This window comes from Leptidea sinapis, chromosome 10 (genome assembly GCF_905404315.1).
Source record: "Leptidea sinapis chromosome 10, ilLepSina1.1, whole genome shotgun sequence".
In the NCBI taxonomy this organism is placed as follows: domain Eukaryota; kingdom Metazoa; phylum Arthropoda; class Insecta; order Lepidoptera; family Pieridae; genus Leptidea; species Leptidea sinapis.
In genome coordinates, this window is record NC_066274.1 from 8,336,921 (window position 1) to 8,364,673 (window position 27,753).

At 34.1% G+C, this 27,753-nt stretch overlaps 3 protein-coding genes across 3 annotated transcripts in view; 2 read left to right on the forward strand and 1 right to left on the reverse strand.

Annotated features, from left to right (window-relative positions):
- Positions 1–1,978: 1,978 nt before the first annotated feature.
- Positions 1,979–9,365, forward strand: LOC126966613 (protein immune deficiency). Its single transcript, XM_050810777.1, has 4 exons — positions 1,979–2,451; positions 2,644–2,819; positions 4,600–4,734; positions 6,296–9,365. The coding sequence occupies exons 1-4, from the start codon at positions 2,154–2,156 to the stop codon at positions 6,437–6,439; spliced, it is 753 nt and encodes a 250-aa protein (XP_050666734.1). The 5' UTR covers positions 1,979–2,153; the 3' UTR covers positions 6,440–9,365.
- A 4,624-nt stretch (positions 9,366–13,989) lies between these two features.
- Positions 13,990–26,597, forward strand: LOC126966591 (mitochondrial enolase superfamily member 1-like). Its single transcript, XM_050810739.1, has 9 exons — positions 13,990–14,221; positions 18,482–18,700; positions 19,231–19,353; positions 20,983–21,133; positions 21,940–22,097; positions 22,617–22,759; positions 23,306–23,469; positions 24,658–24,839; positions 26,374–26,597. Exons 1-9 carry the CDS (start codon positions 14,123–14,125, stop codon positions 26,506–26,508), a joined length of 1,374 nt encoding a protein of 457 aa, XP_050666696.1. The 5' UTR covers positions 13,990–14,122; the 3' UTR covers positions 26,509–26,597.
- Positions 26,526–27,753, reverse strand: part of LOC126966578 (WD repeat and HMG-box DNA-binding protein 1) — a 28,729-nt gene continuing 27,501 nt past the window's right edge. Inside the window, exon 16 of the mRNA XM_050810713.1 lies at positions 26,526–27,321. Within this exon, the coding sequence (XP_050666670.1) occupies positions 27,064–27,321 (258 nt within the window). The 3' untranslated portion in view covers positions 26,526–27,063. The remainder of the gene's footprint in view (positions 27,322–27,753) is intronic.

Consider the following 27,753-nt stretch of genomic DNA (forward strand, 5'->3'; position numbering starts at 1 on the left):
AACTTCGATATTATTTCATTTATTTAGACGTTTCGTTTTTACTAAGTATATGTCCCACCATACATTTAGACTTTTTTTATTGACTCGCAGAAGGAATTTGAAGTAGATTATACACCTCTTGTATAAAGCTTGTTTTAGTTTTTGGTGGGTTGCATACCTCGAAGTTTTACGTCAAAAGGCTACAAAAATAAGCATTTATTTAGTCAATAAATTGTAATATCTACAATATTGTTATTGAGTACTTGTAATTTAATTAATTGCATGTCGAGTCACCCGTAAGTAGTATATACGATGTTAGATAATATAAGTTAATAATGTGTAAATTTACCATAAGACAACACATTGATTACAACGTGGGCTTCCTACTAAATAAATAAATAAAATACTTTAATATGATAAATAATAATGTGAAGAATATTAATCAAATTCAATAATATTGAATGGTTATATATCCTACAATCGGGTCGCTAACTGATTTTACTGAATTTGTTATTTGTCTTCAAAGTGCCTTTAATTATTGATTTGACTATTACGAAAATGCTAAGATTTTTATTTAAAGATAATCCTAGTATGGCGTAGAAATATCAGCCGTGTCCCATTGAAACTGCATCCTTAAACACAGATGCAATACAAATTTTAAATAATAGTACTCTCGCAATTGAAAAAAAAACATGCACGATGTTGACAAAGATATTGGGAGTTTTTTTTGATGGCGTAATTAACACGAGTTTGGAAGCATATACAATATAAATCACCATATTATATAAAGCGAGTTTAATAAAATATTTATACCGGTCTGCGCACCTTTAAAACCGTCAAGCCCGTGATCGAAAGACTAGAGTTAGTACTCAAGTATTTTAAGAGGTGGTGAGAGATGGGTAGTCCCATCTCTCACCACCTCTTAAAATACTTGGTTAGTCGCCTTATACCATAAACCATGGGAATATATCATAGGTAGTTTTATTTGTTAAGATTTTATAGATTAATTTAGATAATACCTGATAACCAGTCCTAGCTCAGCCCCGTATTGACAACACTCCCAATGTGCTAAACGACTAAGCATTTTTATAGCGATTGTTTGCTTGGTTTGGTCTTCTACTAGTAGTATTATCTCACAAATCAGACAACGGTGTACAAAATATATTGGCCAAAAATAGAGCCCTAGGGTTGAGTGTCCAGGTACATCCAGGTTATAAAATCTTTTTTTTTTATGGAAGAGGAGGAGGAACGAGCGTACGGGTTACCTGATGTTAAGTGACCATCACCGCCCCCATTTCTTTGCAGCACCAGAGGAATCACAGGAGCGTTGCCGGCCTTTTAGAAAGTTGTACGCGCTTTGTTTGGAGTATCCATGTCGTATCGTCCTGGAAACAACGCACAAGGAATCATTATGTGTGACATAAGGAGATGTTAACACCTCTTCCTCGACGCAATCGGACATATATATCGTCATGAGTCAATCGAGCCAAGTGTAAAGTTAAAACTATCTAACTATGTTCTATCGAAAGAGGCAAGACACTAAAATAATTACTTTTCAACCTTAACAAAAATCGCCATATTTATTATGAAATTACTGTCATTCACGCAAAACTTACATGACTCACACGAACGATCTCGACCAACCTGTTGGTCACAAGTGAAGGATGTATGTATGTATGAAATATAAGCGAAACTGACAGACACAATATATTGCTTTCGTCTAATGATTCCGCCTTAGTTCATGCACGGCGGTATTTACATGACACCAGTAGGTTTACTTCATCTACATTTCACTCGGTCTAATATAATAATATATCTATCAGATTTGAGATGCTGGAAGGAAACAAAAAGAAAACTAATTGAATACCGTACCGGTATATGGGCTTAAGCCTTTTGCTATCCTGCTAATGGACAAAGAAAAAAAGAAAGGTGCAATATGTCAATCACTATGTCAAAATTGGCATAATTTTATTCGGTTAATGTCATAATATGGGAAATTTGATATAAGACAGTGAGAAGAGAATGAGGAAAAATAAAATAAAAATGTTATCTCAAGGCTCACGTCGCAAATTTTTGCATTGTGTTTTATAATTTTTATTTTGTAGTACAAACTTGAAACTACTGTTTTCAAGATAATAAGTAACAAACTGTAGTGAAATCTGTATTATCGGAAAATGTCAAAAATGTTTAGTGCAAAGTTTTTGGATTTAATACGGAATTTAAAATCAGATGCTATGCCTCGGCCACCGCGATCACAGCAGTTTTGTGAAAATGTAGATGACACACAAAATGAGAATATAAACAGCTCTAATACTCCAGAAGAGCATATCTTTTCTAATGATAATGAAAAGAAAGGCAAAAAGAAGTCAAAGTTCAAAATGTCGTTTTCTCAACCAAATACCGAAGATCCGGTTTACGATGATAGCGAGGACAGGCGGAGTAGTAGTGCAAGTAGTGTTGTTCATACACAAAGTAAGTAGTGTATCTATTAATGTTGTTACTTGATAATATTAAATATCGATAATCAAACAGCAATATTATGTTTCCCTAACACTATACATATAAACACTAAACGTCTTTGTCTATTATATAAACTTTTTGTTTATTTATTTTGAGGCATAATTAAAATGTCCACTTATTTAATATAATCATGTTCTCTTTCAGCAAATGGAAATGTGATAAATATTGTAAATGCCAGCAATGTACGATGGGGTAATGAATTTGTGTATTATCTAGGACCTGTAAATGGGCATAGTGCACCACCCAATACACCAATGTATGAAGAGGAGAAGGTGGAAAAAGATAATCTGATAACATTGTTAATGGAATCCAAAGAAAAGGTAAAATAAATTAAAGTAGTTAATAAAAAATCATGAATATTATCGCAATTGCTTGTTGTTATATGGCCAAATTTTGGGTTACTTATAAATTAAATGAAACAGCAATTACACAAGTTAATCTTATGTGGGCCACAATTAGCTTGTTTGCATTTCATGTAACATGTGTTTTGTCATTCTTCAATTGTTGTATCAATCATAAGTAGGCAAAGTTTGTGTGGAGTCAACAAACCCAGATTGAGGAAGAGTCTAAATATAGAATGATTCACCCAAAATTTGATATCATGCCTCAAAGTCACAGTTATTTCATTATGGCTCTGGCAGTTTCATGAGTTGACTTCCTATCTTCAAGACTAAATTTCTGGCCTTCCTTTATTTACGTCTTGATTTGCATAGACTGCAATACTGCTCTTGGTTTGAATATCTTATAATACTTAAAGTAAAATTTACTCCTGGCACATCACTATTAAAGATAATCAAGCAAGTAGAATGCTGATCCATTGATGACAGGTCAAATGCTTATGAATCATAACTGGTGCTATGAAATGTTCTCCCGTCAACACTCTCCAAATGGAGTGTGTAGACCCACCTCTTCACCTTCGCCGTCATTACCTAGCCGATAGATTCCTAACTAACATAATCCAATTTAGCGCACACCCCCTTCTTGATATTCTGCACTCTTTGTCTCTAACTATTCAAACTTCTTTATATTGGTCTCATAAAGATCCGCCTCCGTTAATTAATTCTTATACTAAATTTAAAGCCTTTATTCCCAGTCTTTGAAGTAGAATATCAGTCTCTCAATTTCCAACCTAAAATTTTCTTTGACTTTGGAATTACTAAACACTGCCCTGAAGCCAATAGATTTATTTAAGAACAAAGGCATCCCTGTACAGATGTCACATAATGGGAATAGAAGTTGCATTAGCTTGGATACCTAGCCATCTAGGGATAACTGGCAATGAAATTGCAGACTCGTGCGGTAAAGACGCAATTTAGTCTGGAACATTAAAATTTAATTACTGTTTTCCTCAAGATTTAGGCGCTATGTCTAAACACTTTCTGGATGATTCATGGAATGCTTTATGGCAAATCACAAAACAAACTAAAGGTAAATTCTATGGTTCTATCCAACCCTTTATCCCCTCTAAGCCCTGGTTCTTTCCTCAAAAAAAAAACAAAATAAACTTTTCACTTCTGTCATAATATGACATCGCTTGGGCATATTTTTGGCCAAGATCCAGGTAAGGGACCATTCTATATGTGAATGTGGCCTTGAGGAAGGCTAAATTGTCAATTCCTTTATATGACCTTCTACCGAAGGATATCCCTCGCCCCATCAACATCCCTTTTCTTCTTACTTTATGCCATTCCCCTTTCATAAAGATTCTTTACAAATTTATCTCCCGCAATAATATTAAATTGTAATATCTATCCTCCATACTTTCTATGCTTCTATTAGGCACATATTCCCACTTACATTCACACATTTCTCCCTTAAACATAGATTAGATACTAACAAGGTAGGTAATATAGTTGTCTTATGGGTGTTTATTACTAACCGTACTAACTCTTGCCTATTCTTCAGTTCACAAAAAAACCACAGCTATATCAACCGATCATTTCCTTTTAAATCAGCTCTTTATATACTTCAATCAGCTAAATTAAAATAAAAATCTCTCCACCTTGACGTTGGCCGAATCGTCGACATTCAGTTGACGGAGCCAGTTAATATATAAAAAAAAATATAATATTTTAATACTTATATAATGGTTTTTTTCAGCCAGAGCATGATTATATTAATTATATTTCAAACAACTTGGGCAAAAACTGGTACAGCATATTCAAAAGTCTTGGCTATTCTAGAGGACAGATTGAGACAGCAGAGATTGATACGGCTAAGAATGGTGTTGCTGAGGTATAAACAATATTATTTCAGTTGAATATTCAAGTTAGATGTTTGTTGTTAGCATAAGTTGCAGTTTAAAGGGAAATGGTGTATAATATTTGAGAAACTTTGATGATGACAATATAGAAAATGGTAGACAGAAAACCAACAGTGTTTGTCAAAATTTCATAATTCATATTTCTAAAAACCAATCATTATATTTTTTAGGTGTGGAAGACAAGCATATGGGTCAACTTATGGTAAGTGATCACACTCTCTTGTAACACCAGAGGAATCACAAAAGGATTGACAACCACACATCACAACGGTTTATGACAATAAGGGGCAAGACGAGCAGGATGTTCAGCTGATGGTAATTGATACGCCCTGCCCATTACAATGACACTCAGGATTCGTGAAAAATCCAAAAATTCTGATTGGCACTACAATTGTGGTCATCTCCTTGTGACATAAAATGTAAAGTCTTGTCTCGTCCAGTAATTTCACTAGCTATGGTGGCCCTTCTGACCGAAACACAATAATGTTAACACATAACTGCTTCATGACAGAAATAGGTGCCATAGTGGTACCCATAATCTAGCCGGCATCCTGTGCAAAGGAGCCTCACACTCGTAAACTTGTTGGTTTTACATACTTTCTGAAGGTACCCATGTTGTATTGTGCAAGTATCCTGGAAGTGTGTGATTTTCTGTAAATTTTCCTGAAAGGATGTGTTTGTTATCAAACTCCGGCTCCGTTTTCCACCTCATCACTCATAGAATTTGTAAGTCCAGTCTGTCAATAAGAGTGCTCAATAGTTGGTGTCACTTCTTCCCAGGCTTAAGATAAAAAATTTACTGCATTTCTCTGATTGACCTCCATCAATGACTTCTTTCTGTAGTGATCCTTGAGGGTGTTAATAACTCTTTTCTGCAAGACACTAGTCGCATTTGGAGGAAGAAATGCAAACTCTATGTTTTAAATGTTTGATATGTGTTGGGTGGGCAGTTGTTCACAAGAAGTAAATTTCTTTTGTCCCTTTAATTGCATCAAACTTTCGCACTTCTTCTTCAAAATGTTGACTCCTCATCCAAGCTGAAATTTCTGGCGTTATCTTTTTTGGCGTTTTATTTTTCCATATTGTGGACATGATCGAGCGACTAAATCTGAAGTGTCTACCAACATCACTTATCTTCTCTCCCGCATCTATTGAGTGTATCAGTTAAATCAATTAAATCAATATTTTTACAGTTTAAGTTTGTGAGGAACTAAGAATATAATAATGTATAAATAGTAATCCATGACTACTAACAACAATCTACACATGCAAGCAATCCTAATTTGTAAGCAAAAGAACGTATTTCTTAGAAAGTTAGGTATGTGTGATGCCGACAGTCGAGTCATTTACGAGTTAGGATAATTTTTATTATTTAATTTTTGTGAGAGAGTGGGTGTAATGCTATATAGATTGTATCATTGTATAAAAGACATGCTAAACCAAGCAAAACTGAGTGATTTTGTTGATTTAGGGTCTTTGTCACTAAATTGGGTGTCATTACATGGAGATTACACTGCATTTTAAATATTTCAGGCTCGGTACAAACTATTGTTGGATTGGATCCGCAATGATGATGGTGGTACCTTGGGAAAACTTGCAACAGTTTTATGGACTGAAGGTGAACGACATATTGTCAAGGAATTAGCGGCTATGTATCACAGCAACAAACACATTTAGATGCATTACTCTTATCACAAGTAGCTTATTATTATCACATTTTGTTTATATTTTTTTTTCTATTTGTATTATGTAAGTAATTAGTGCCAATTATTTTTAAGTACTTAATATTTATATTCTGCTATATGTTCCAATAATTTTCGCATAAGTTATTATGCAATTTATTCATTTGTGATATACGTGAGTTTATGTAATAAGTAAAATTATTTTGCAACATTTGGATAGACAGCCTTCTAGATGCTCTGTCTAACTGTGAAAAATGCATTGGATTGTGGATTGTAATGAAAGTAATGTTTTTTAAGGGACGGTAACATCTTCATCACTTGAAACAATCTCTGTTTTTCTTGACCTTAGTTCAAAATAAACGGGCTAAAAAAGAATATATTTGTAATCTTAGAATAATAACATTCTAAGTTTGTAATTATTTTATTTTAAATTTATAACTAAATTTTTTAATATATTTTAAATTTGCATCACACAGTAGGTACTTCACAAAATACTACTTTATTTGTGTGCTCCTCATGTCGACATTATTATGTTTTTATAAATTTGCATTCAATTAACTCTAATCATTATAAGATATAATTAATTTTGCCTTCGTTTTTAATTCTAGAAGGGAAAGTTCTATTCTAGTCGACTCCAAAATATTATCTATTTAAGTACATGCCTGAAAAGAACTGGGGCAAGAAATTTAGTAGGCTTCTTTTTTTTTATAAAATATTGTCACAATATAACATTATACTTAACCGAGTAGTTTTGAGTTTGTGGTGTTAACAATATGATTATCACAGCTTTTAGCAAATTCGCTAATATATTTCTTGTAATATATTTCTATAGTAGGTATCTATACATTCTATATTTACAGTTCTTAATAAAACCTCTTATTCTCACTTATATCTTTGCCTCGCACGATTGTGCTAAGTTACTCGTAAATACTGCGCATACATTGATTCCATGCTCTATACATTACTCGCGACCAATCCTAAGTTCTGTAACTTGTTTATAGAGAGGTAACTAGTTTATTGTATAAAAAATTAGCTTTCAGTGAGAATAATGTACTGTTAATTTATAAGTATCTTAGGGTATGTTCCGATATGCACTGCGACCACTGTACACTGTGACGTCAATTTAGTATACCGTGAAGCCGTTCCTTTATAGCCATTTATATTGGTTACTATTTAAAACGGAACGCAATCCCGGATACTGTCAGCCGCATTTTTTGACGCAGCATTCAAATTAAAGTTTTCTAGTTCATTAAAGAAAACTGTTGTTGGAGTACTGTCAAATTAAAAATATTTGGGATCTAACTGTAGGTATTGTTTATAAAACGTTAGGCATTCGAGTGGTTTTGACTGATCACGTGATCAAAGTACTGCGAGTACACTCGAAACGCCAGTGCTCACAGTAGAATATGGCGGCGATTTATGACGTCATATATTTCCCTAGAGTACTGCGGCATTATACTGGCAGTCCATATCGGAATGAATTTTTCTACAGTGATAGCACTGTGCAGTGCTCGCAGTGCATATCGGAACATACCCTTAATTTAGTGTAAGTGACTATGATATATGACCAAAGACTTACAATATACTAGCGAAGACTAAAATTGTGTACAAGAGAGAAGAACTTCTCTAACGGAGTTACAGCAAGATAGAAAAAGAAGCGTATCTATTGTAACTGTTATTAATACATATTTCTCCGTTATTTATACATAACAGTTAAAGCTCCATAGTATTTTGATTATTCAATTAGCTAACACACACATTGAAAAATCAAAATAATATTCGTTATCGGGCTTTCTGGTCGTCTTTACGCCAATCTTTATATATATAATTCTTCTGTACATGTGTTGACAGTGAACTCCTCCTAAACGGCTGGACCGATTTGAATGAAGTTTTCTGTGTGTGTTCAAGTGGATTCGAGGATGGTTTAGATTCACAATTACTGAACTACCTCCTAAATGGCTGGACTGATTTTGATGATTTTTGTAGAGTGTTCCAGTGAATTTGAGATTGGTTTAGATTCTCAATACAGTCGACATATAATTCTCCTACGCATGTAAATGATCTCCTGCTAACGTCTGTTTTGTAATTTTTCAAATTTAACACGTCTATACAGGACAGGACAGGACGGGTCCGCTAGTATATTATAAGACTATCTCTGCGACCATAAAGTAATATAAATAAATAGATAAACTTAGGAGTTAAATTATAAAGTACAAACTGCTAGATAATATTCCTCTTCGATAGACCTACCCAGAATGTAATCGGAGATTTATGTAAAACGCAAACAATATAGCCAATAGAGACAAAATTCTAAATTACTTTGTTTGAAAACAATTCCATTTGACAGTCGTTATGATGTTGATTTGATGGATTTTTGATAGATCAGTTTGATACGAGCCGAAATTAAATGGATGCAGTTTGAAGTATTTTATAATATTTATTATTACTTTTCGACGAAATTTATGTCCGCTACTACTCACAGGGATATTTTTGTTTTAATCCATCAAATTCAAAGTCGAGTCAAGATCGAGATTAATGATTGTATTCGCTTGAACCCACTGACCTCTACTATATACCACTGGTCTGGCGGCTGTCAAAGTGCTTTTATGCCTGTTTGATATTCGCCATTTTGGCGCTGTTGGCCATGTAGCGAGAGTCTGCGGTACAAAAACTAGTGATGACAACCTGAGCAAACATTGATAGTGAGAAAAGTGTCAAAATTAGTTCTATGGACGCCCGCAAGTGGCGCTTCAGATAGGTACAAAATGTTGCTGTCAAAGATATCGAACAGCCTGTCCAGTGGTATTTATACAGGTCAGTGCTTGAACCGAATTCATTATAAGTATTTACTTTTGGGTTTACGCGAAATAAATCAGCGCTCATATTTTCACCCCGGTTCAAGGTTTGCGGTAAGGACTGAATTTTTATGATTTAAAAAAGACTGATTTTTTATTGATTTGAGTTTCGGAATTTGATCGGTCGTTATTAGTCATCTATTGGTTATCTACTCCATGATGCGATACTTTATGTATTTACATTATATTATTAATAAACTTTAAGTTAATTATGAGGTTAAATGCGAACCTGTAATAATTCGTAGTCAGATAAGGAAGGTATAAGATTTGTATAAACTTGTTACAGTATCTAATATGAATATATATATTTATATATATATTTACAATCCATATTTTTTATTATATTGTATATGTATGAAAATAAAAATTTTTAGGGAAATATTTTTATATAAAGGTATTTGTAGATACATTGGAATGTTGTTTTATAAAAACTTTATTCGGTGCTTAAATATGTTCTGTGATAATATTAAAAGTTGTATTGGGGTTTTATAATTCAATAAAAAATTATTATGAAAGTGTTACTTATTTAATGAACTCTACAGACAGCTTACTAGAAAAAAAAAGTAACTAGTTGTGTATATAACTCCAACAAATTATCTTTGTTTTATATTGATCATTCAAAATTCAACCCTATTTAATATAACCTTTGAAACCAGAAACAATAAGAGATAAGAGTTAAATAGGAGAATGATTTAGGCAACACGAAAGCAGCACTTAAGTGTGTAATGGACGGCAAGTTACGAAGGGCACACTGAAATGATCGGGAATAGAATATTTCTGATTGAGTTACAATAAAACCTTTTTTAGAATTTGAAAACTGGCCTCTTAGAACCTTAATGACATTCATACAATTAAAAAAAAAGTTCAAAAACAAAAACTATGTTGGTTTAAAGTTGACACGTCGTTGACAGAAATGGAGCTCACGCGTGAACATTTTCGTGCCATAATTTATCACAATTTTCGTCGCGGTTTATCTCAAGATAAATGTCTCAGTGAACTTGTTTCGATTTATGATGTTGAAGCACCGAGTCAAACGACACTATACCGCTGGTATGCCGAGTTCCGACGCGGTCGTGTGTCGCTCAGCACTGTTTCTTCTGCAGGTCGACCAAGAACAGCGGTCACGCCTGAAAACATCGCAGCTGTGCGAACTATTGTATTAGTTGACCGTGATGTGACATACGAGCAGATTCACGCTGTTAGCAGTATTGGAATGAGTGCAATTCAGTCGATATTACATAATGAACTTTGTGTAAGAAAGCTAGTTTCCCGATGGGTACCCCACAATTTGTCCGAAGAGCGAAAGGCGGCTCGTGTAGATTGGTGCCGGAATACTCTGCAACGCTTCATCGGAGGGAAGTCAAATGCCGTTTATAATATCGTCTCTAGTGACGAATCATGGATTTATTCATACGAACCTGAAAGAAAACATCAGTCAGAAGTTTAGGTCTTCGAAGACGAGGTCTAACCAACGAAAGTGGTTCGCTCCCGCAGCGTGTCAGAAAACCCCGAAGCAGCTGTGGAAGCGTACAAATCAGCCATTTTGTCAATGTCAACTTCAGACTGGAATTACTGTTTTAATCATTGGTTTGCACGAATGGAAAATTGCATTAAGTTGAACGGAGAATACTTCGAAAAACAATAAAATACAATTTAGCCATACCGTGCATGTGGTTTTTCTTATTCCCGATCATTTCAGTGTACCCCTCGTATTAGGAAGGAAAACGGCCCACAGGCAAAGTAAGTAGAACATCCTCGCGATGAAGAGTCGACAGAAGTGGGAAGAAACGGTGCGGTGTGGATAGAGGATGCTTGTCGGTGAGTGTCACATGTCTCAATCTGCCAATATTAATTTATATTAATGAATTTTCAAATAAGTAAGTCAAATGCCAAATTTATTTTAAAATATAATTGTTTTATGGCTGTTATTAGTTGTTAAAATTTAATAGTTTGAGACTTAAAAAAAAAAAGGATTAGAGAGTCACAAAAGTATGTGTGCCTTACAGATTTGATGATATGATATGAAGCTACATACAAAGAAGATTGTACGTAAATGCGATATCGACACCCCTATATGCGTCCGCGCTTACCCTGCGTGAATCGACGCTAGTAGGGAAGAAGTTCTACTTACTATATGCCACACATTTATAATGGCAAAGATAGATTTTCAACCAAAATTGTATCGATTTACATTTTCTGAGAACTTTTTAAACAGGATCGACCAAGAAAGAAGTTTTCCAAACCAACGTTTAATTTCGCAGTAAGCCATAACTAACAAATTAACTGTTCTGTCGACCAGCTTATTAAACCTTCAGAAATGAAACAGGCATATTAAAATTATTCAGGACACATGCAAACACAGACACACACTCTCACTCATATTTTCTTTTATAATCGCGTACTGTAAATCACGTGTCAAACTCCCGTATGTTTTAATCTTTAGCTTAACTTAGAATATATTGCATAAGTATGATGATGATGGTGATGATTTTCCAGAAAAAGAAAAAAAAAACGATCACTAATGTCAGTATTATAAAAATTAATAAATTCATAAAAACTTATAAACATAAGTAGGGGAACCTGCTGTACCTACCTAGGACAGTTTCTTAGATATTTATTTTTATTTGACGAACTGTACTTAAACGACTTTTTTGAGTATTCACCACCAAAATATCAAAAATGTACCTATATTTCATGCTTACAAGTGTTTTAAAATAAATTTATTTATTAATAAAGTTTTAAATTAAAACGAAAAAAGGGATTTATGGCCAAGGTACAACATACCCTATGTACCTAGGCAAGTACTATGGTGTACCTAGGAATTGAGGGTTATGTATGGAAAATATTCTTATTATTCTTAACTAAAACCGTTTTATTCATTTAAATAACATGTATTACAAAAACTAACCCAATAATCCTGAACAAAATCAAAATTATATTCATAGTTTCTTTTTTTAATGAGACAAAGCTTTTATATTATATACCGTAATATAATTATTACGTGAATGTGAAATAATTAAAAAAAAATATTCTCCTGGCCATCATTGGTTCGATACAGAAATGAAGGAATATTGGATCGAATTGTGACATACGATGAAAAGTGGATTCTTTACGATAACCGTAAGCAAAAACAGCAATGGCTGACCCCAGGCCAAACGCCGCAACAGTAACATCAGTAACAGTGCAACGCAAAGCAAAGCTTAGGTACCAATAAAAAGGTACCTAATGGTAACTGTTTGGTGGTCTCAGCATGGTGGTCAAGCACTAATGGCAGATGTCTACTGTGCTGAACTCCGAACAATGATAGCAAAACTAGCAGTGAAACAGCCCCGACTCATTTATTTTATTTATTTATTTACAAGTAGGTACAATAACAGATAACAAGATAAAACTATCATCTAATAACAATTACAGCATATTTTTATGATCCTGAGATCCAATTGAAATTGTACACATCATTCACCAAATATAGTTAAAAATAATAAGTGGACACAACAGAAATTACATTATGACGAAATTTAAGTTAAACATTAAGTTTTACGTTAACTAGCAAGTTCTATAAAGAGTATTTTTAAACAAGTTTATATTTGTAAAGAATATATCAAATTCAGCACACACTTCATTAAATTCTCTGAAAATTCTCATAATCTGGTTGTTATGCGATACATTATTATTTGAAGAATTAATCGAAAATAGATATGAAATACGCACAGATCGTGTTGGCACTTTAAAGTTTATCAATGCATTTGGCCATTCGCAATGTTATGTAAGACGCACATATCGATCTTCACGATTATTGCTCCATGATAACGCGAGACCTCATACATCAACAACAACAACAGCAATTAGATACCATTCATCACCCTCTGTATTCGCCAGACTTTGCTGCAACGAACGGTCTATTATTTTTTTCGTGACTTTGACAATTTTCTACGTGATAAAAAGTTTTCTTCTCAGGAGGCAACACAAAATGCTTTCACACAGATTACATGCATAAATGACCTGCCTATAAGATGGCAGCAATGGATAGATAATAATGGTAATTATTTTTAATAAATATATATGTTAAATTAATAAGAAAAAGTAATTTCAATTTTTCAGTAGGCACACATCGGCAAACTAATAATTGTCTTACTTTTTATAGAAAAGGCCATCGTACAGAATAATAAATTTCTGGCTCACACTTGTGCTGGACAAAAAGTGTGCTATAATATGCTTTTAGAATATGTCTCCCTCAACATATCTTGTAACAACACCAAAACAGATCTAGTTCTTTTCAGTGGGCCATACGCTGCCGATATAATAAATGATATCAATTATCATTACTTAGGAGTAATGCGGACAGCCCACTCCACTGGTTTTATACGAATAAAGACGTCGTCCAGTATTATCAAGGTCGTCTGGCTCAGTTCTGCCAAGAATAGGGTTGCCACAAAAGAAATATTTTTAAGAACACTTTAGGTACATATAGATAAATTCAACAAAAAAGAAAAAAATGTATTAAAAGAAACAATAATTGTATAAATTATAGATCCAGACCCCCAGACCAGATAGTTTCTAATAATTACCTATATCAAATATCGAGAACGTAGTTGAGTAGGTAGGTATATTTTTGTAGTTTACACCGCGACCCGACGCGGACGATTACAGATATACGTCTTATTAATTGCTCGAAATACACGCATCTTTAGATGATAGATCAGTACTCGCTATCAAACGTAATACGTCAATGTAAACAAAACTGATTAAAATGTCCTTCTCAGAAGTTAACAGTAGCTAAGTGATTTTTGTGAAAGTTGCACATACGCTCCACTGTTGGAAGAATGCCGTTACCAGATAAAAGCGGTTTAAAAATTGTGCATTTAGATGTGAGGGATGTCAGGTTTCCGACCTCACTAGGTGGTCATGGTTCCGATGCTTTGGTAAGTAACCAGGAGCGGGAGCTCTATATTTATTTTGTTTTTTTCAAATTTTGTACCTACCTAGTTACCTTTTTACTTTATCAGTAGTTACTGGTAAGTAGGTAAGTATAATTGTTAAGATATAAATAATATTTATGGTTTAAGAATCTTTATTTCTCAAAAAAATTAACAATTAAACACTTACTGAGAAAACTTAAATTATCTTAAAAGTAAAAAGTAAGTAATTTACGTACAAAGCAAACGAGTATGAAAAGTAACAAAAGAAAGAATCACTAATATCTAATAGTACAACAAAATATAACAACACACTAATAATATGAGAATCGGTGAGTAGTCACAATTACAATTAGTCACAAACCACTAGAACAATAAATGAAATATGGCAGCACGAACAAAGTGAACAGAACCGGATCGCGCGTCACAGAATAAGATAACTGAATATGGCTTCACATTAGGAATGACGAGTTTGGAAAAATTTTAACTTTAAAAGTATTGTGTAGTATATTGAAGTATTTACTATGGATATTTTAGGTTTTTAATTATTTATAATAGTTATTATCTGTTTCAATGATTAAAAGTACCTACCCAAAAATATTAATTTCATGTTTTTAATTTGTGCTTAATTAATTCCTTTAACTTAAGAAGTACATAAGTGATTTTCTTATTATTTATTTGTATGTACTTACTTAATCTAATTTAAATGACCGAAATATTTTTAGTTATATATGATTTTAATAGCCTTTTGAAACGCAAATTATTGACGGTATCTTTTATGTCATTTGGAATATTATTATAGAGTTGAGCACCTTCATACATTAAGCTATTTTTACCATAATTTGTTCTTGGTGCTCTAAGAACCAGGTTATTAGCACTCCTGAGCCATCTCTTTTGGATTTGTATCTTCTTGGTGAGAGATATTTGAGTACGCATGTCTTTATTAAGTATTTTTCTTATAAGTAGGCATGTCTGGTATATAAATATTTGTTTTACGCTTAATATTTTTATATATTTTGTTAGTCGCCGCTAAAAGTCTAAACCAAATAATGTTTTTAAAAGCTTGTTTTGCCTTATTTACAAGGTTTGTAAATTCGTTTTTGCGGCTGACCCACAGATCTCAACCAAATACTCTAGGTGTGGTTTGACTAGAGAATTGTAAATTATGTATCTTACATTTGTTGGAAGACATTTAACGCACCTGTTAGAGATCGTAACGTAGAACAAACCTTCTCAATATGTGGCTTCCAGTTTAGTTGATTATCTAATATGAGACCGAGATATTTTTCACTTGTTTTCTTAGATATCACTCGATTATTTATGCATAATGGTTCATAATCCAGTACCTTTTTATTTTTGGCCGCAAAGATAACGTAATTTGTCTTGTCAACCATTAATCGTCAGAAGGTTACTTTGAAACCACATGTTAAGACGGTCGAGATCTGTTTGTGCTTTTTGGATAACTTCCTGTATAGAATCACCAAAGTAGAATAAACATGTGTCGTCGGCATAGAGACTTAGATCTCCTTTTAGCCCTAAAGCACTAACGCTATTTATGTAAACTAAAAAGAAAAGAGGTCCTAATATCGAACCCTGAGGGACTCCATACGTAATAGGTTGAGGTTTGCTTTCATTCTGGCCTATTCTAACTACTTGGTACCTATCAGAGAGGTATGAGTTTACTAAGTTGGGTGCACTGCCACCAACACCAATTTCATATAATTTATTAATTAGCTTTTCATGGCTGACAGTGTCAAAAGCCTTTTCTAGATCTATAAAGACTCCAAGTGCAATTTATTTTTGGTCAATATAGATTCTAATGTTTGTAACTAGGTCGATTGTTGCTGACAATGTATTTGACTTAGGTCTAAACCCATACTGTTTTTCATAAAAGAAGTTTATTGACTCAAAGTAATTTTGAAGGTGATTATAAATTTCCTTTTCAAAAACTTTGGAGATGACCGGTAACACAGAAATTGGCCGATGGTTGTTAGGATTTAGCCTACTTCCACTTTTAAAGATTGGTGTCACTTTTGCAACCTTTAAACTATTTGGAAAAGTTCCAAAATGGAAGATCTTCTATAATGTGGGTTTTAACACAAATCAATGATTTCGTACTGACACCATCCAGCCCAGAGCTAGTATTAGTGCTTAGGTTATCAATTATCTTATTTATTTCATCAACTGATGTTAGTTCTAAGTGAAGTAACTTTGGGTTAACTTGATTACGTGTTTCTTCGTACGGTTGAGCGTGATGGTATAGTAGCCAATAGAACAGAACTAGCCAATTGAGATCCTATAGTAGAGAAGAATAAGTTAAAATGTTCGCAGATATCTTTTTCGTTTGCTATTTCTCCAATTTCGGTCTCTAGCTTCAGTGGTTTAGAGTTTTCTTTGGATTTATTAAGAGAGAGAGAGTTGATTAGGTTCCACATTTTAGATGGCTTTTTTATGCAGTTTATAAACTCTTTCTTGTAGTACGAGCTCTTGGCTTGACTGATTTCTCTGCTTACTTTATTACGACGATCTTTAAACGATTTTTGATAATTTTATCATTAGGTTTCCTTCTAAAGTCCACCCAAAGTATATTTCTCTCCTTAATCAGGTTTAATATTTCTTTGTTTATCCAGTCTTGACTGGGAGGATCTAAGATTTTATATTTAGTAACTTGACATTTCTTAAGGCTGGTTAGTAACGTCTGTTCTAAAACTGCATAGTCATGGTCAGTATTTAGATTTTTATTTTCCTGTATGATTTTATATAGCTTTGTATAGTCAGTTGCAGTATATTTAGTATTTTCAGTGGGTTTGGGTTGATATTGGTGAATTTCTAAGTACATCTGCTTATGGTCTGACATCGCAGATTCTATTATACTTAGATGATACTTAATATCTTATTTTTTCTTGCATTTCCTTATTTGTCGAGGCCAACTGTTCCAACTTAGGTTTAAATTGATATTGTTTATTTGTAATTTTTTCCATAGAACAATGAATGTTTGATACTTGTTCTTTAATTGAATTAACATCTAAACTAAGTTGTTAAATATTTGCTGTTTGGGTGTTGCTGGTAGATACTATCAACGACATCATATTGTTTATTTTTTTACTTAGTTCTGAGAGCTCAGATTTAATACTGTCATTACTAGTTCTTATTTGAATACATAGATACCTACTTTAGTTATCGCCTCCATTGGAAGCCATTTTAAATGTAGGTAGGTAAAATAAAATGTGGCCACATGAGTAAATACCCTTTTATGTAGCTTCATATAAAGTTTATCTGTACAAAGCATTGGTGATGGTAAATCAATGGTACAAAGGTACCTATATAATATTTGTAGGTACACGCTGCAAAAAATACATTTTTAGGGTTTTGTAACCTAAGAGCGCTTTCGCACTACGTCCGATACGAAACCGATCCGTATCCATGAAAACACGGTCCGAAGTAGTCGTCGAACTATTTCTATGGTAGTTTACGCACTAGATCCGGCTTCCGTCAACCGTAGTATACTATAGACGACTGTCCGTATGTCAACGGGCGGTGTCTCATAAGCGGCAAATGACAAATAATGATATTTTTATAGAGTATTGATACTGCCGCATTACTATTGCCTATTGCTATCATCGCTCAATATCAAGATGGCGAAAGATAACTCTAAAATGGTCTCTATGCATTTGACGATTAATTTTGAACTCGCGTACGCACGGTTCCGTATCAACTGACAAGATACCCCATCAATTACTTTCATGGGGCTTAGGTCCATAAACTGGGGCCTGAACTTGCAATCTGCATAATCCTACTCATAGGCTTAAAGCTTTCATATATGTACTTAAAAGCATCCAGACAACAGCGGAGAACGAACTCGCAACCAGTTGATAAACGACTATTCCAGAACGCGTCTCCATACGTAATCTATGATCAAGTGTGTTTTGTCTCTTTTATGACGAGTTATGAAGTCAGTGACAAAACACACGTAACCACAGGTTACGTAGGTATTAACCCTAACCTTGTACATACTTTACTCTTCAATGTACTTACTAAAAAGCTGTAGAATGAGCTTCTGGGACGATACGACATGGGTACCTTCAAAAAAAGCGCGTACACCTTCCTTAAAGGCCGGCAACGCTCTTGTGATTCCTCTGGTGTTGCAAGAGAATGCGGGCGGTGGTGATCACTTCATACCAGGTGACGCGTACGCGTTCGCTCGTTTGTCCTCCTTTTCCATAAAAAAATAATGCTCGATCAATGTTGTCATCTTGTTTCTTTTAGCACACGGACCCAAACTACTCTTGCGCATACGTCACAATCATTACAGAGAATGGAAAGAAAGGTTTTGGTCTCACGTTCACTTGTGGGCGTGGGACAGAGATCGTGGTGCTGACTATTCGAGCGATGAAGAGGTTCGTTGTGGGATTGAACGCGGCGGAAATATTTGCTGATTTTGCTGGCTTTTGGCGCACTATAACCAACGATTCGCAAATGAGATGGGTAACATAATTTTCATAAAGCTAAACAGATTTTTTTATGGAGACGCACATACTGCTAAATTTGACAGCATAAAAATAAAAAATAGTGCAGCAGTCGTGCAACAAATGCGAACTAAATGAAGGCGAATTTAATAATACAAAATACAACTAGGTACTTATGTTGTTCTGTACCCATTTAGTAATTAAACAACAATTACTTGCACCATTAGTTTTAAATCAAAATTAGTATACCATTTAAAAACAGTTATGTGTATACTTATTTATGAGTTACGATTACTGAATTCGTAAATGGGAGAATAAAACAGTTTCACCGACTTCACCAGCTCAATCTTCTTCGTTATGCACAAAATCAAGTGCTTAACGTGCTAAAGAAGTCACTTCAAAAAACAAATGGTCTGAGCTACAATCCACTGGAAACCTTATTCCATTCGTCAAGCATCAATCGCTGATCTGTTTTTTTTATCCAGATTCAAAAGACAGAAATATAATTACAGTATTTTTGTAAGTAGACCAACTTATTTGTTGAAATAGCTTGGACCAGAAAAGGGCGTGGCACATTTAGCGGCTGCAGCTATTCTGAATTCACTCTGGGATTTGTGGGCGAGGATTGAAAACAAACCTGTTTGGAAATTACTAGTGGATTTAGAGCCTGAGGTAAGTAGTGTAACTTTACTATTTATCCATTTAAATAAAAATACTGCATGCCACTGTCAGCAACTTCAAATCTCGCTTACCCAGGTAATCAATATTAATGATCTACTTAATTCGATGACGTTCTATGTGTAGAACGTCATTGACTCAATTAGTCAATATCTTGAAGCACCTGACGTTTGGCGCAAATTAGCAAATCAAATGATCTAATTAACAAAAGTTGTTATAAATGAGGAGTATAATGTCTTAATCATTATATATAATAATAATAAGCATGTTTATTCAAACTCAGTGTTTTGCTAAGCGGAGAGGTGATAGAACCGGTGGATTCTGTTATATTTCTTGGCATTACTCTGGATTCTAAATAACAATGGGGCCCCCATATTGAAGGATTGGCGAACAGACTTAGTTCTGCAGCATACGCGGTTAAAAAGATTGAATTACGGCACGACTAGTTTACTTTAGTTATTTTCATATCCTATGGCATATTGCTCTGGGGCAACGCTGCTCATATTAATACAATCTTTGTGCTGCAGAAGAGGGGGCTATTCGGGCTACTTATAACCTAGCTCCTAAAGAATCATAGAGAGCAAAATTTAAAGAAATTAACATCTTTACTGTTGCTTCTCTATATTTTTATAACATAATAAGATGTACATAGGCACATAAGTGAATTTGCTAGAAACTGTCATAACCATAATGTTAAAAGCAGGAACAGACATAAGATTATAACGCCTACTTCTTGGTATGCTTTTACAACAAGATCTTCAAAACCAAATGTATTACGAAATTCAAAAGAATTGTAAAAAAACGATTATGTGATAAAGGTTATCTACTAGTACATAAATTACTTTCTTAATAATACCATAGATTGGGAATGGAATGACCGCCCTCAGGCTATTAAATAATAAGTTTAGAGTTTAGAATATATTTTTTTATTGACAACAAACATAAAAACTAACTTAATATAAAATTTATTAAATAATGTATATTCGTCAGTTTTAGCTGCACTGCCACGGCACCAATGTAGCCCTGGTTTTCAGAAGCCCCTACAATTGACTCCTGGAAGTACTACTGATAGTCGTTTCAATAATTTATAGATAACATTTATTTGAGAAAATAAATATAATTAAAACAGTGAAATAAAAAAGAATAAAACACTACGCAATATCTCAATTTAAATATTTTTTATGTTTAATTGTACGATATTACTTTGTAACCATATTGTTTTTATGAAAAAAAAGAAGCCCGCTGAATTCTTGCGCCCGTTGTTCTCAGATCTGAGGCATACTTTTACGAATGGAGTAGTTTTTGACTTTCAATAAATGATATCTTATCCTATTTTGAATAAAAATATTTGGTAGGTAGCTAGTATATCTCACAACTAGCGATCACCACAATTCAAATTTAAAAAATAAGTTTATTATTTTACTTAAGTAATTTGAAATCCTTGAATGCTGTGTCACGTGGCTTTAATTTGATTAAGTAATCAGTTAATTACTTAAAAATGATTATATGTTTGTTATACTTTGTTAATAAAAAATACATTTCGATAAACGTGTTTGTTGTGGTCGAATTTTGTTTATAATTTGTTATCGTAAAGTTTTATCACAGTTTCTTGTTGCCTCGTAGGAATTGGTGTCAACAATCGACTTTCGTTACATAACTGACGTGATAACGCCAGATGAGGCGGTTCGGATTTTGAAAGCTCAACGTAAAGGGCGGGAAGAGAGGTTCAAATATTTGGAACAACATGGATACCCTGCTTATACTACACAAGTCGGTAAGCTGTGCACTAGTTTACCGGATCTTTTCGAAAGGTCCGGGTTGTATATTGTAGAAAGTGAAATGAGGAGAGGTGAAGAGAACAAAAGGCGATGTGTCACTACAAATGGGCCCTAATTCAGGGTCTAAATACGTAAAGAGTATTTTCCTTCTCTAAAAAAAAGGCTTCGACACACTTCCGCTTCCGTTGACTAGTTAGGGCGTTAGGTAGCTACTCTGTCTGATTACTGATTGAATAATAATCATTGTGTCATTATTCGTAATTCATTCTTAGAAGCAATTCAAATTAGTTTTGTAATTAATTTTACAGTTAAATATTTAGATGTTAGCTTGTTTTTGAACTTTTTTATACATGTTATTATTATTTTTAAGCAGCTTTCGGCTCTAAGCTTGTAATCATTTACAAGCTTAATGGCAACCATTATTATCACACATTATATACAACTATACAAAATAAAATCAAAATTAATTTATTCACTTATTAATTTCAAAAGATACATAGGTACACAAAAATTGGTACAATCTAAGTACCTAAGTACAAAGCTTTATCTATGCAACAAATATACTCAAACATAACGGCTTACTAGAGAAATCTATAAATATATAACTTTAAAAAACTAATAGCAGAGTTCTCGAAATCATAAATGATCATGCAGCCACCACAAGCAGCGTCCGTTCACGTGCATGATGCATGCACCAGGGAGGCGATCCTCCCTCGACCATATTTTGGTGAACAGAATGACCTGTCCGTCACTACAATGCTGTATTATATCATAAGAATAATGTTAATCTTATTTTGTCCAGGGTGGCTTGGCTACAGTGATGAATTAGTAACAGAATTATGTCACAAGTACCTTCAACTCGGTTTCACGCATTTCAAAGTGAAGGTCGGACTTAGCGTAGAAGATGATCTCAGACGTGCTACCGCGGTCCGAAAATGTATTGGCGATGACAAGTTTTTGGTTTGTCTATTATTAAATCAATATATTTTATATTTTTAGAAAAAAAATGAATAAATCATGGGTCAACCATTAAAAAATATGGCAATGCAAGGGTATAACTTATAAGAACCTACCTTTTTAAGTAGATAGCTGTTTATCACATTTGTTAAATCCTATTATTTTAATGTATGTTATGTTCAGTATCGTTATGTATATTTGTTAGTGTTGTTTTTCAAATTCCATTTGAACTGAGCGTAACCCTGAACCCCAAGATATTTTAAATCCCCAGTCGTCTTTCGCTTAGACCATCCACAATGCTTCCTGTCTCGTGTTAAATGTCCTAGCTTGAAATTTTATAGTTTGTGTAGATCTAAAACTTTTATTTTAATGTCAATCTAGTGATACTAGCGATTCAGATGTTACCTTTGTAGGTGGGTACCTAGTTCTATTCTCTATGTTAGATATAGATGTAGGTAGGTACCTAACTACCCGGTATAATGAAAATTAACTAAATTAAGACTACATTTGTGTATGTTTTAGATGGTTGACGCTAACCAAGCCTGGAGCGTGAACGAAGCCATAGAATGGATGAAGAAACTTGCTCACCTAAAGCCAATATGGATCGAGGAGCCCACCTCTCCTGATGACGTTTTCGGACATGCCGTCATATCAAAAGCTCTAGAGTAAGATTGTTCAAATTGTGAATTTTTTTTGTAGTTCAAATAATGTAAAGACAAATTAATAATGTAAAAAAAATTGTATTCGTACTTACGTACTAGTGACTATCATTTTCACTTGAATGATAAAAATAGCATTTAATTTTCCAAGTCTTCAACGAATTATAGCTTATATGTAGGTATATAAAAAATGTGTATAGTATAGGTATATAAAAACCAACATTCTGAAATTAAAACGAATGTTTTTTTCTGTGTTACTTACTCAAATCTCATTTAGTCATAATTTTGCATAGCGGTGCCGTGACAAGTTGAACATTATTGTTTTAGAAAATATATTTTTGATTTTTGGTTGTTAGGTAATTTTTGTGCGTATCATGTAATTTTTTGCGTTTAACAAGATAAGCAATATTAACGATTAACCCCAACTCTGAATTAAACTATTAAAATTTATAACAGCTGTAAAAATCATACAATTAGTAGGTACCTATTGTTTCATTCAACTTGGTGTTTGTAAAATAGTTAGATAAAATGTATTTGTTTTTTATTTCATAGGCCCTATGACATTGGAGTTGCGACAGGCGAGATGTGTGCAAACCGCGTAATGTTCAAACAGTTTCTGCAAAGCGGGGGCATGCAATACTGTCAGATTGACTCCGCAAGAATTGGCGGCATCAATGAGATTCTCGCTGTCTATCTTATGGCTCACAAACTTAATGGTACGTAGGGGAGGGGAAGACCAGGGAAGCTACGGAAAAACAAAACTAAAAGTTTATTTTTCAAAACTACTACGACTGACAACTGTCAATGACTGCACGTCAGCAGTGAACTTTTTAGCCTTAGATCATTTATACGTGTAGATAGACTATGTCATAGTCTACCTATTCATTCTATAGTCATGGACAGCTGTGAAAACGTCGAAAAAAATTAGTTTAGAACTAATCTCTATTTTGAGCAATTAACGCTCACTAACACAAAGTGTCATACAAATCGAAGGTGTAAGACGGTAGCTTGTCATACACACTAAACTAATATTCCTGGCTTGTTCTAATCGGTTGTCTTACAGCAAGAGACTATCTAGACGTATAAATAATCTAAGGCTTTAGCTTTATAAACAAGAAAATTACTCTTGAATCGTTAAGAAAATTTTTGATGAAATATTTTTGTAATGAAACTACACGCATTTTTCTTAAACTAGCTGTAGAGTACCATGCTTGGTCCTCTTTTTTTGGAAAACGTCTTCAATTTGGTCGACGAATGTTCTAGGTGTCCCGCGACCGACTTGCCCACACACACTTGCCTTTATATTTTATGTCATTGTTTCTTCACTCATTCGCTCCACGTTTCCAAATCATTTCAGCATTCTTTCTCAGTCCTTGTCACAACATCTTCATTCAGGCCAGAGCGCGTTCGTATAACCGCATTCGGAATTCTATGAATCAGTCTCACCCCACACACACTACGCAGTGATCGCATCTTAAGTGCGTTAATTCTGCCTTTATGCTTTTTCTGCAATACCCAACTATAAATTTTGTATATTAACGTGGGCGACAAGTACTCCATTATGGACAGCCATTCGCGCCTCTTTTGGCAGTCTGGCCGTTCATGCAACGCTCCATTCACACAGTTTCCCGCAGTCACTCTCCTTTTAATATCCCCTTCACATCTTCTGTCCTTTGTAAACATGCTACCCAAATACGAATTCTGTATCTTGTTCTACCCTTTCACTTTCAATCGCAATATTACACTCAGTCAAACTTCCATCCTTCTCAAATACCACCCCTTTCGTCTTTCTTGCATTCACTTTCACATTCATTCACTCGATATATGAATATAAAACTGACAAATATGATCAATTTATTTAGATTTAAGTAGTTATATTCCGCCTCCATCCAAAACTGTTCCAGTAAAGGTATGTCCTCACGCGGGCGGCGTGGGTTTGTGCGAGATGGTGCAACATCTGCAGCTGTGGGACTACGTGAGCCTTTCTTGCACCATGGCAGACCGCCTTATCGAGTATGTGGACCAGCAACATGAGCACTTTGTGGACCCCTGCGTCGTCCACAACGCTAGATATATGGCGCCTAAAGTAAGTTATACTGACCTTACCTACTGTAATTGAATACATATTTAAAGGCTGAGAAGTACTCCGAATCTTTGACGACCTATATAGCCGAGTGGTTAGCGACCCTACCTACTAAGCTAGAGGTCCCGGGTTCGAATCCAGGTAGGTGCAAACATATGTATGATGAATATGGATGATTGTTTCCGATTCATGGATTTTTATATGTACCTATTTATGTCTGTTTAAGTAAGTATATCGCATTAAGTATATCGTTGTCTTGCAACCCATAGCACATGCCTAATTTGAGGCAAGATAATTTGTGTAAAAGTGTGTCAATATTATTGAATGATTTTTCGATGCTTGTAATTTTGTTTAACGTATTAACTGAATTGAGAATTATCATTAAGTCCATCATTTCACTTAAAACTTTATGAGGGTATAGCGTATATACTTACTTAGACTACGCTAGACTGTTTCAATAAAATCAATCGAGTAGTTGCAATAATGTTCGTTTCCGCATTATTTAAATATTGCAAACGGCAATAAATAGTCTAATTTAAGTGTTTAAAGTTGTAAATTTATCTCAATCGCCACTCTTAACGTAATTTTAACAGAAGTTTAGGCCATTTGTGGTAAACGCCATTCGGTTCAATGACAAAAAAACTTATTTCTTTTCATGTAAAATATTTAATTGCTCGATAAATAGCGAATTCATAATACGTCTACAAAATATCTATTAATTTCCACGTTAAATCATGGACTATTTATTTAAAATTCAAATAAACTTCAATAATGCTTAAATGAAGCGCTTTTGAATCTTCAATATAAATATTTCTTTTAAATTGTGGAATTTACCATATTATGTTCGGTAAAAGTTGAGCTCGTGAGAAGAATCTACCAGAAACTCAACGGCCACTCTTTTCAATCAAATAGAGTATTTTACAATGGCTGTAATATATAACAAATTAGTTTGTAAGGTGCAGCATCCAATGTATGAATCGTGAATAAATAATATAAATTGTTTCATAGAAAGTAATAAAGAATTTACTGTACAAATATAAAGGATCACATATGGGATGTATCAACCTTCAGAGCTTGAATTCATTGTTTGTGTAAGGATGCTTCGTGAACATGATGGTCGTGATTACTGTCATGATAAGTAATTGCATCCAACAAATACAATGATTTATTAACTATAACAGGTCGACCTGGCACCACAAACAGCCACCCGTTCACGAGTAGACGCATGGACCAGCAATCGTTTCTTCGCACATATTTGAGGGATATTCGACATAGAATAACATAAAAGTTTTGTTAATCGGGAAGTATAGGTTTTTGTAATAAAATAGTTGAGGAACTCCTCTTTCGAGTAGAACCTTGTCATATTATCCTCTACCTTGACATTAGCAAGCAGTCGTTAGTGCAAACAGTAATTTCTATTGGTGTTTTTGAAGTGTTCTACCTGACGGTGACGTCACTTAGTAGGCACTCTGTCCCATTCTTAACGTGCGACGATTAAAAACTCCGTGTAAATGACCCTATGCTGTTTAACTTTCAGTTGCCAGGATACAGTACACAATTCTTACCTGAAACACTGGAAAAATACACTTATCCACATGGAACCGAGTGGCGGCGGATGTTTAAAGAAGGAATCTTCCCGTTACCAGACGAAGCTGAATTGGTCAATCCATAAAATAAGTACTAAATAAATAAAGGTGTTATTAACTTTTATTATCTAAATCAACATGTCATATTTAAAATAAATTGTCCAAATCATGAACATTAATGGTTTGATTATAATTTATTTAACATCTTTTTAATTGTAGAATTCGTCATGAAGTATTTATTATTGTCAACTCTCTCCTCAGCATCCATCATCATAACATCATCATCACAGGGTGTGTGGCGTACACTCGATGGTTACCCATGCCCGTTACGTCATTTATGATCCTCCGTTGATTTAAACATTGCTTTTCAAAAATTGAGGCCGCAACGATTGGGGTATGAATATATACATATACTAATATGACATGTGAAGCGAATACAAGATAAAAGAGATTGATTTTTTTTCCAGTTAGCTTTTTAAATGTCAATAAGGGACGAGACGAGCAGAACGTTCAGCTGATGGTAATTGATACGCCCTGCCCATTACAATGCAGTGCCTTTAATTAATTAGTGTACCACCTGACCAATTATCTCGTGAAATTAATTAATTTAAAAGATGTCCATCTACAACGGATTAAAGTTCTTAAGTCTTCTTCTGAAAAGCAAAAGCACTGAGTTTAGATTGCTTCGGCGCATTCGTGACTACGGGATCTTCTGTACTCTCATCTAGTTTCCTTTTCTGCCCGTTTTCCGAGGTTATTTTAGTTTGAGAGCTTTTAAACGTCTTGATACCGTGTCGACTGAGCTCCGCTGGCGTTAACTCGGGCTGGCTCTGTTCTAATAAAGGTTTATTTCGTGTAAACCAGTCCATGAAAGTTTCTCCCTCCAACGGTTTTAGAGCCTGAAACAATATCAAATATTATTTTACACTTACTACTCGACAAATTTTTATATTTATCACCTTATAATACGCAGGGGTAGGTAGATAACATTGTAGAAATTTCATTATTTAACACTTTATAAGTTATTTGCGTTGCGCAAATACTAAAAAGTCAAACGCGCAAACAATAGTGATGTGAATAACTAAGTATATTTAGTATAATTAATTATCTACTACTGGTGGTGATATTTATTAATATTTATGTAGTAGTAGTAACTTAATAAATGCTTATTTGTGTGGCCCTTTCTTATAAAATATGGCCTTACAAGATATGTAAAAAGTAGAGTATAATAAAGCCTGTTTAGGTCATAATTTTGATCTGCTAGAATCCCTCTCAATACAATCAAGAGTACAGAGTACTAGTAATATAACACTGTGTCCATAATTTAAGGC

Excerpts from the sequence above, each read along its gene's own strand:
- LOC126966591 (XM_050810739.1), top strand. The coding sequence starts at position 14,123 with ATGCCGTTACCAGATAAAAGCGGTTTAAAAATTGTGCATTTAGATGTG. Across the intron at positions 14,222-18,481 it reads GTCATGGTTCCGATGCTTTG|CACACGGACCCAAACTACTC; the intron begins GTAAGTAACCAG and ends TGTTTCTTTTAG. Across the intron at positions 22,760-23,305 it reads GTCATATCAAAAGCTCTAGA|GCCCTATGACATTGGAGTTG; the intron begins GTAAGATTGTTC and ends TTTATTTCATAG.
- LOC126966613 (XM_050810777.1), top strand. The coding sequence starts at position 2,154 with ATGTCAAAAATGTTTAGTGCAAAGTTTTTGGATTTAATACGGAATTTA. Across the intron at positions 2,452-2,643 it reads TAGTGTTGTTCATACACAAA|CAAATGGAAATGTGATAAAT; the intron begins GTAAGTAGTGTA and ends GTTCTCTTTCAG. Across the intron at positions 4,735-6,295 it reads CTAAGAATGGTGTTGCTGAG|GCTCGGTACAAACTATTGTT; the intron begins GTATAAACAATA and ends TAAATATTTCAG.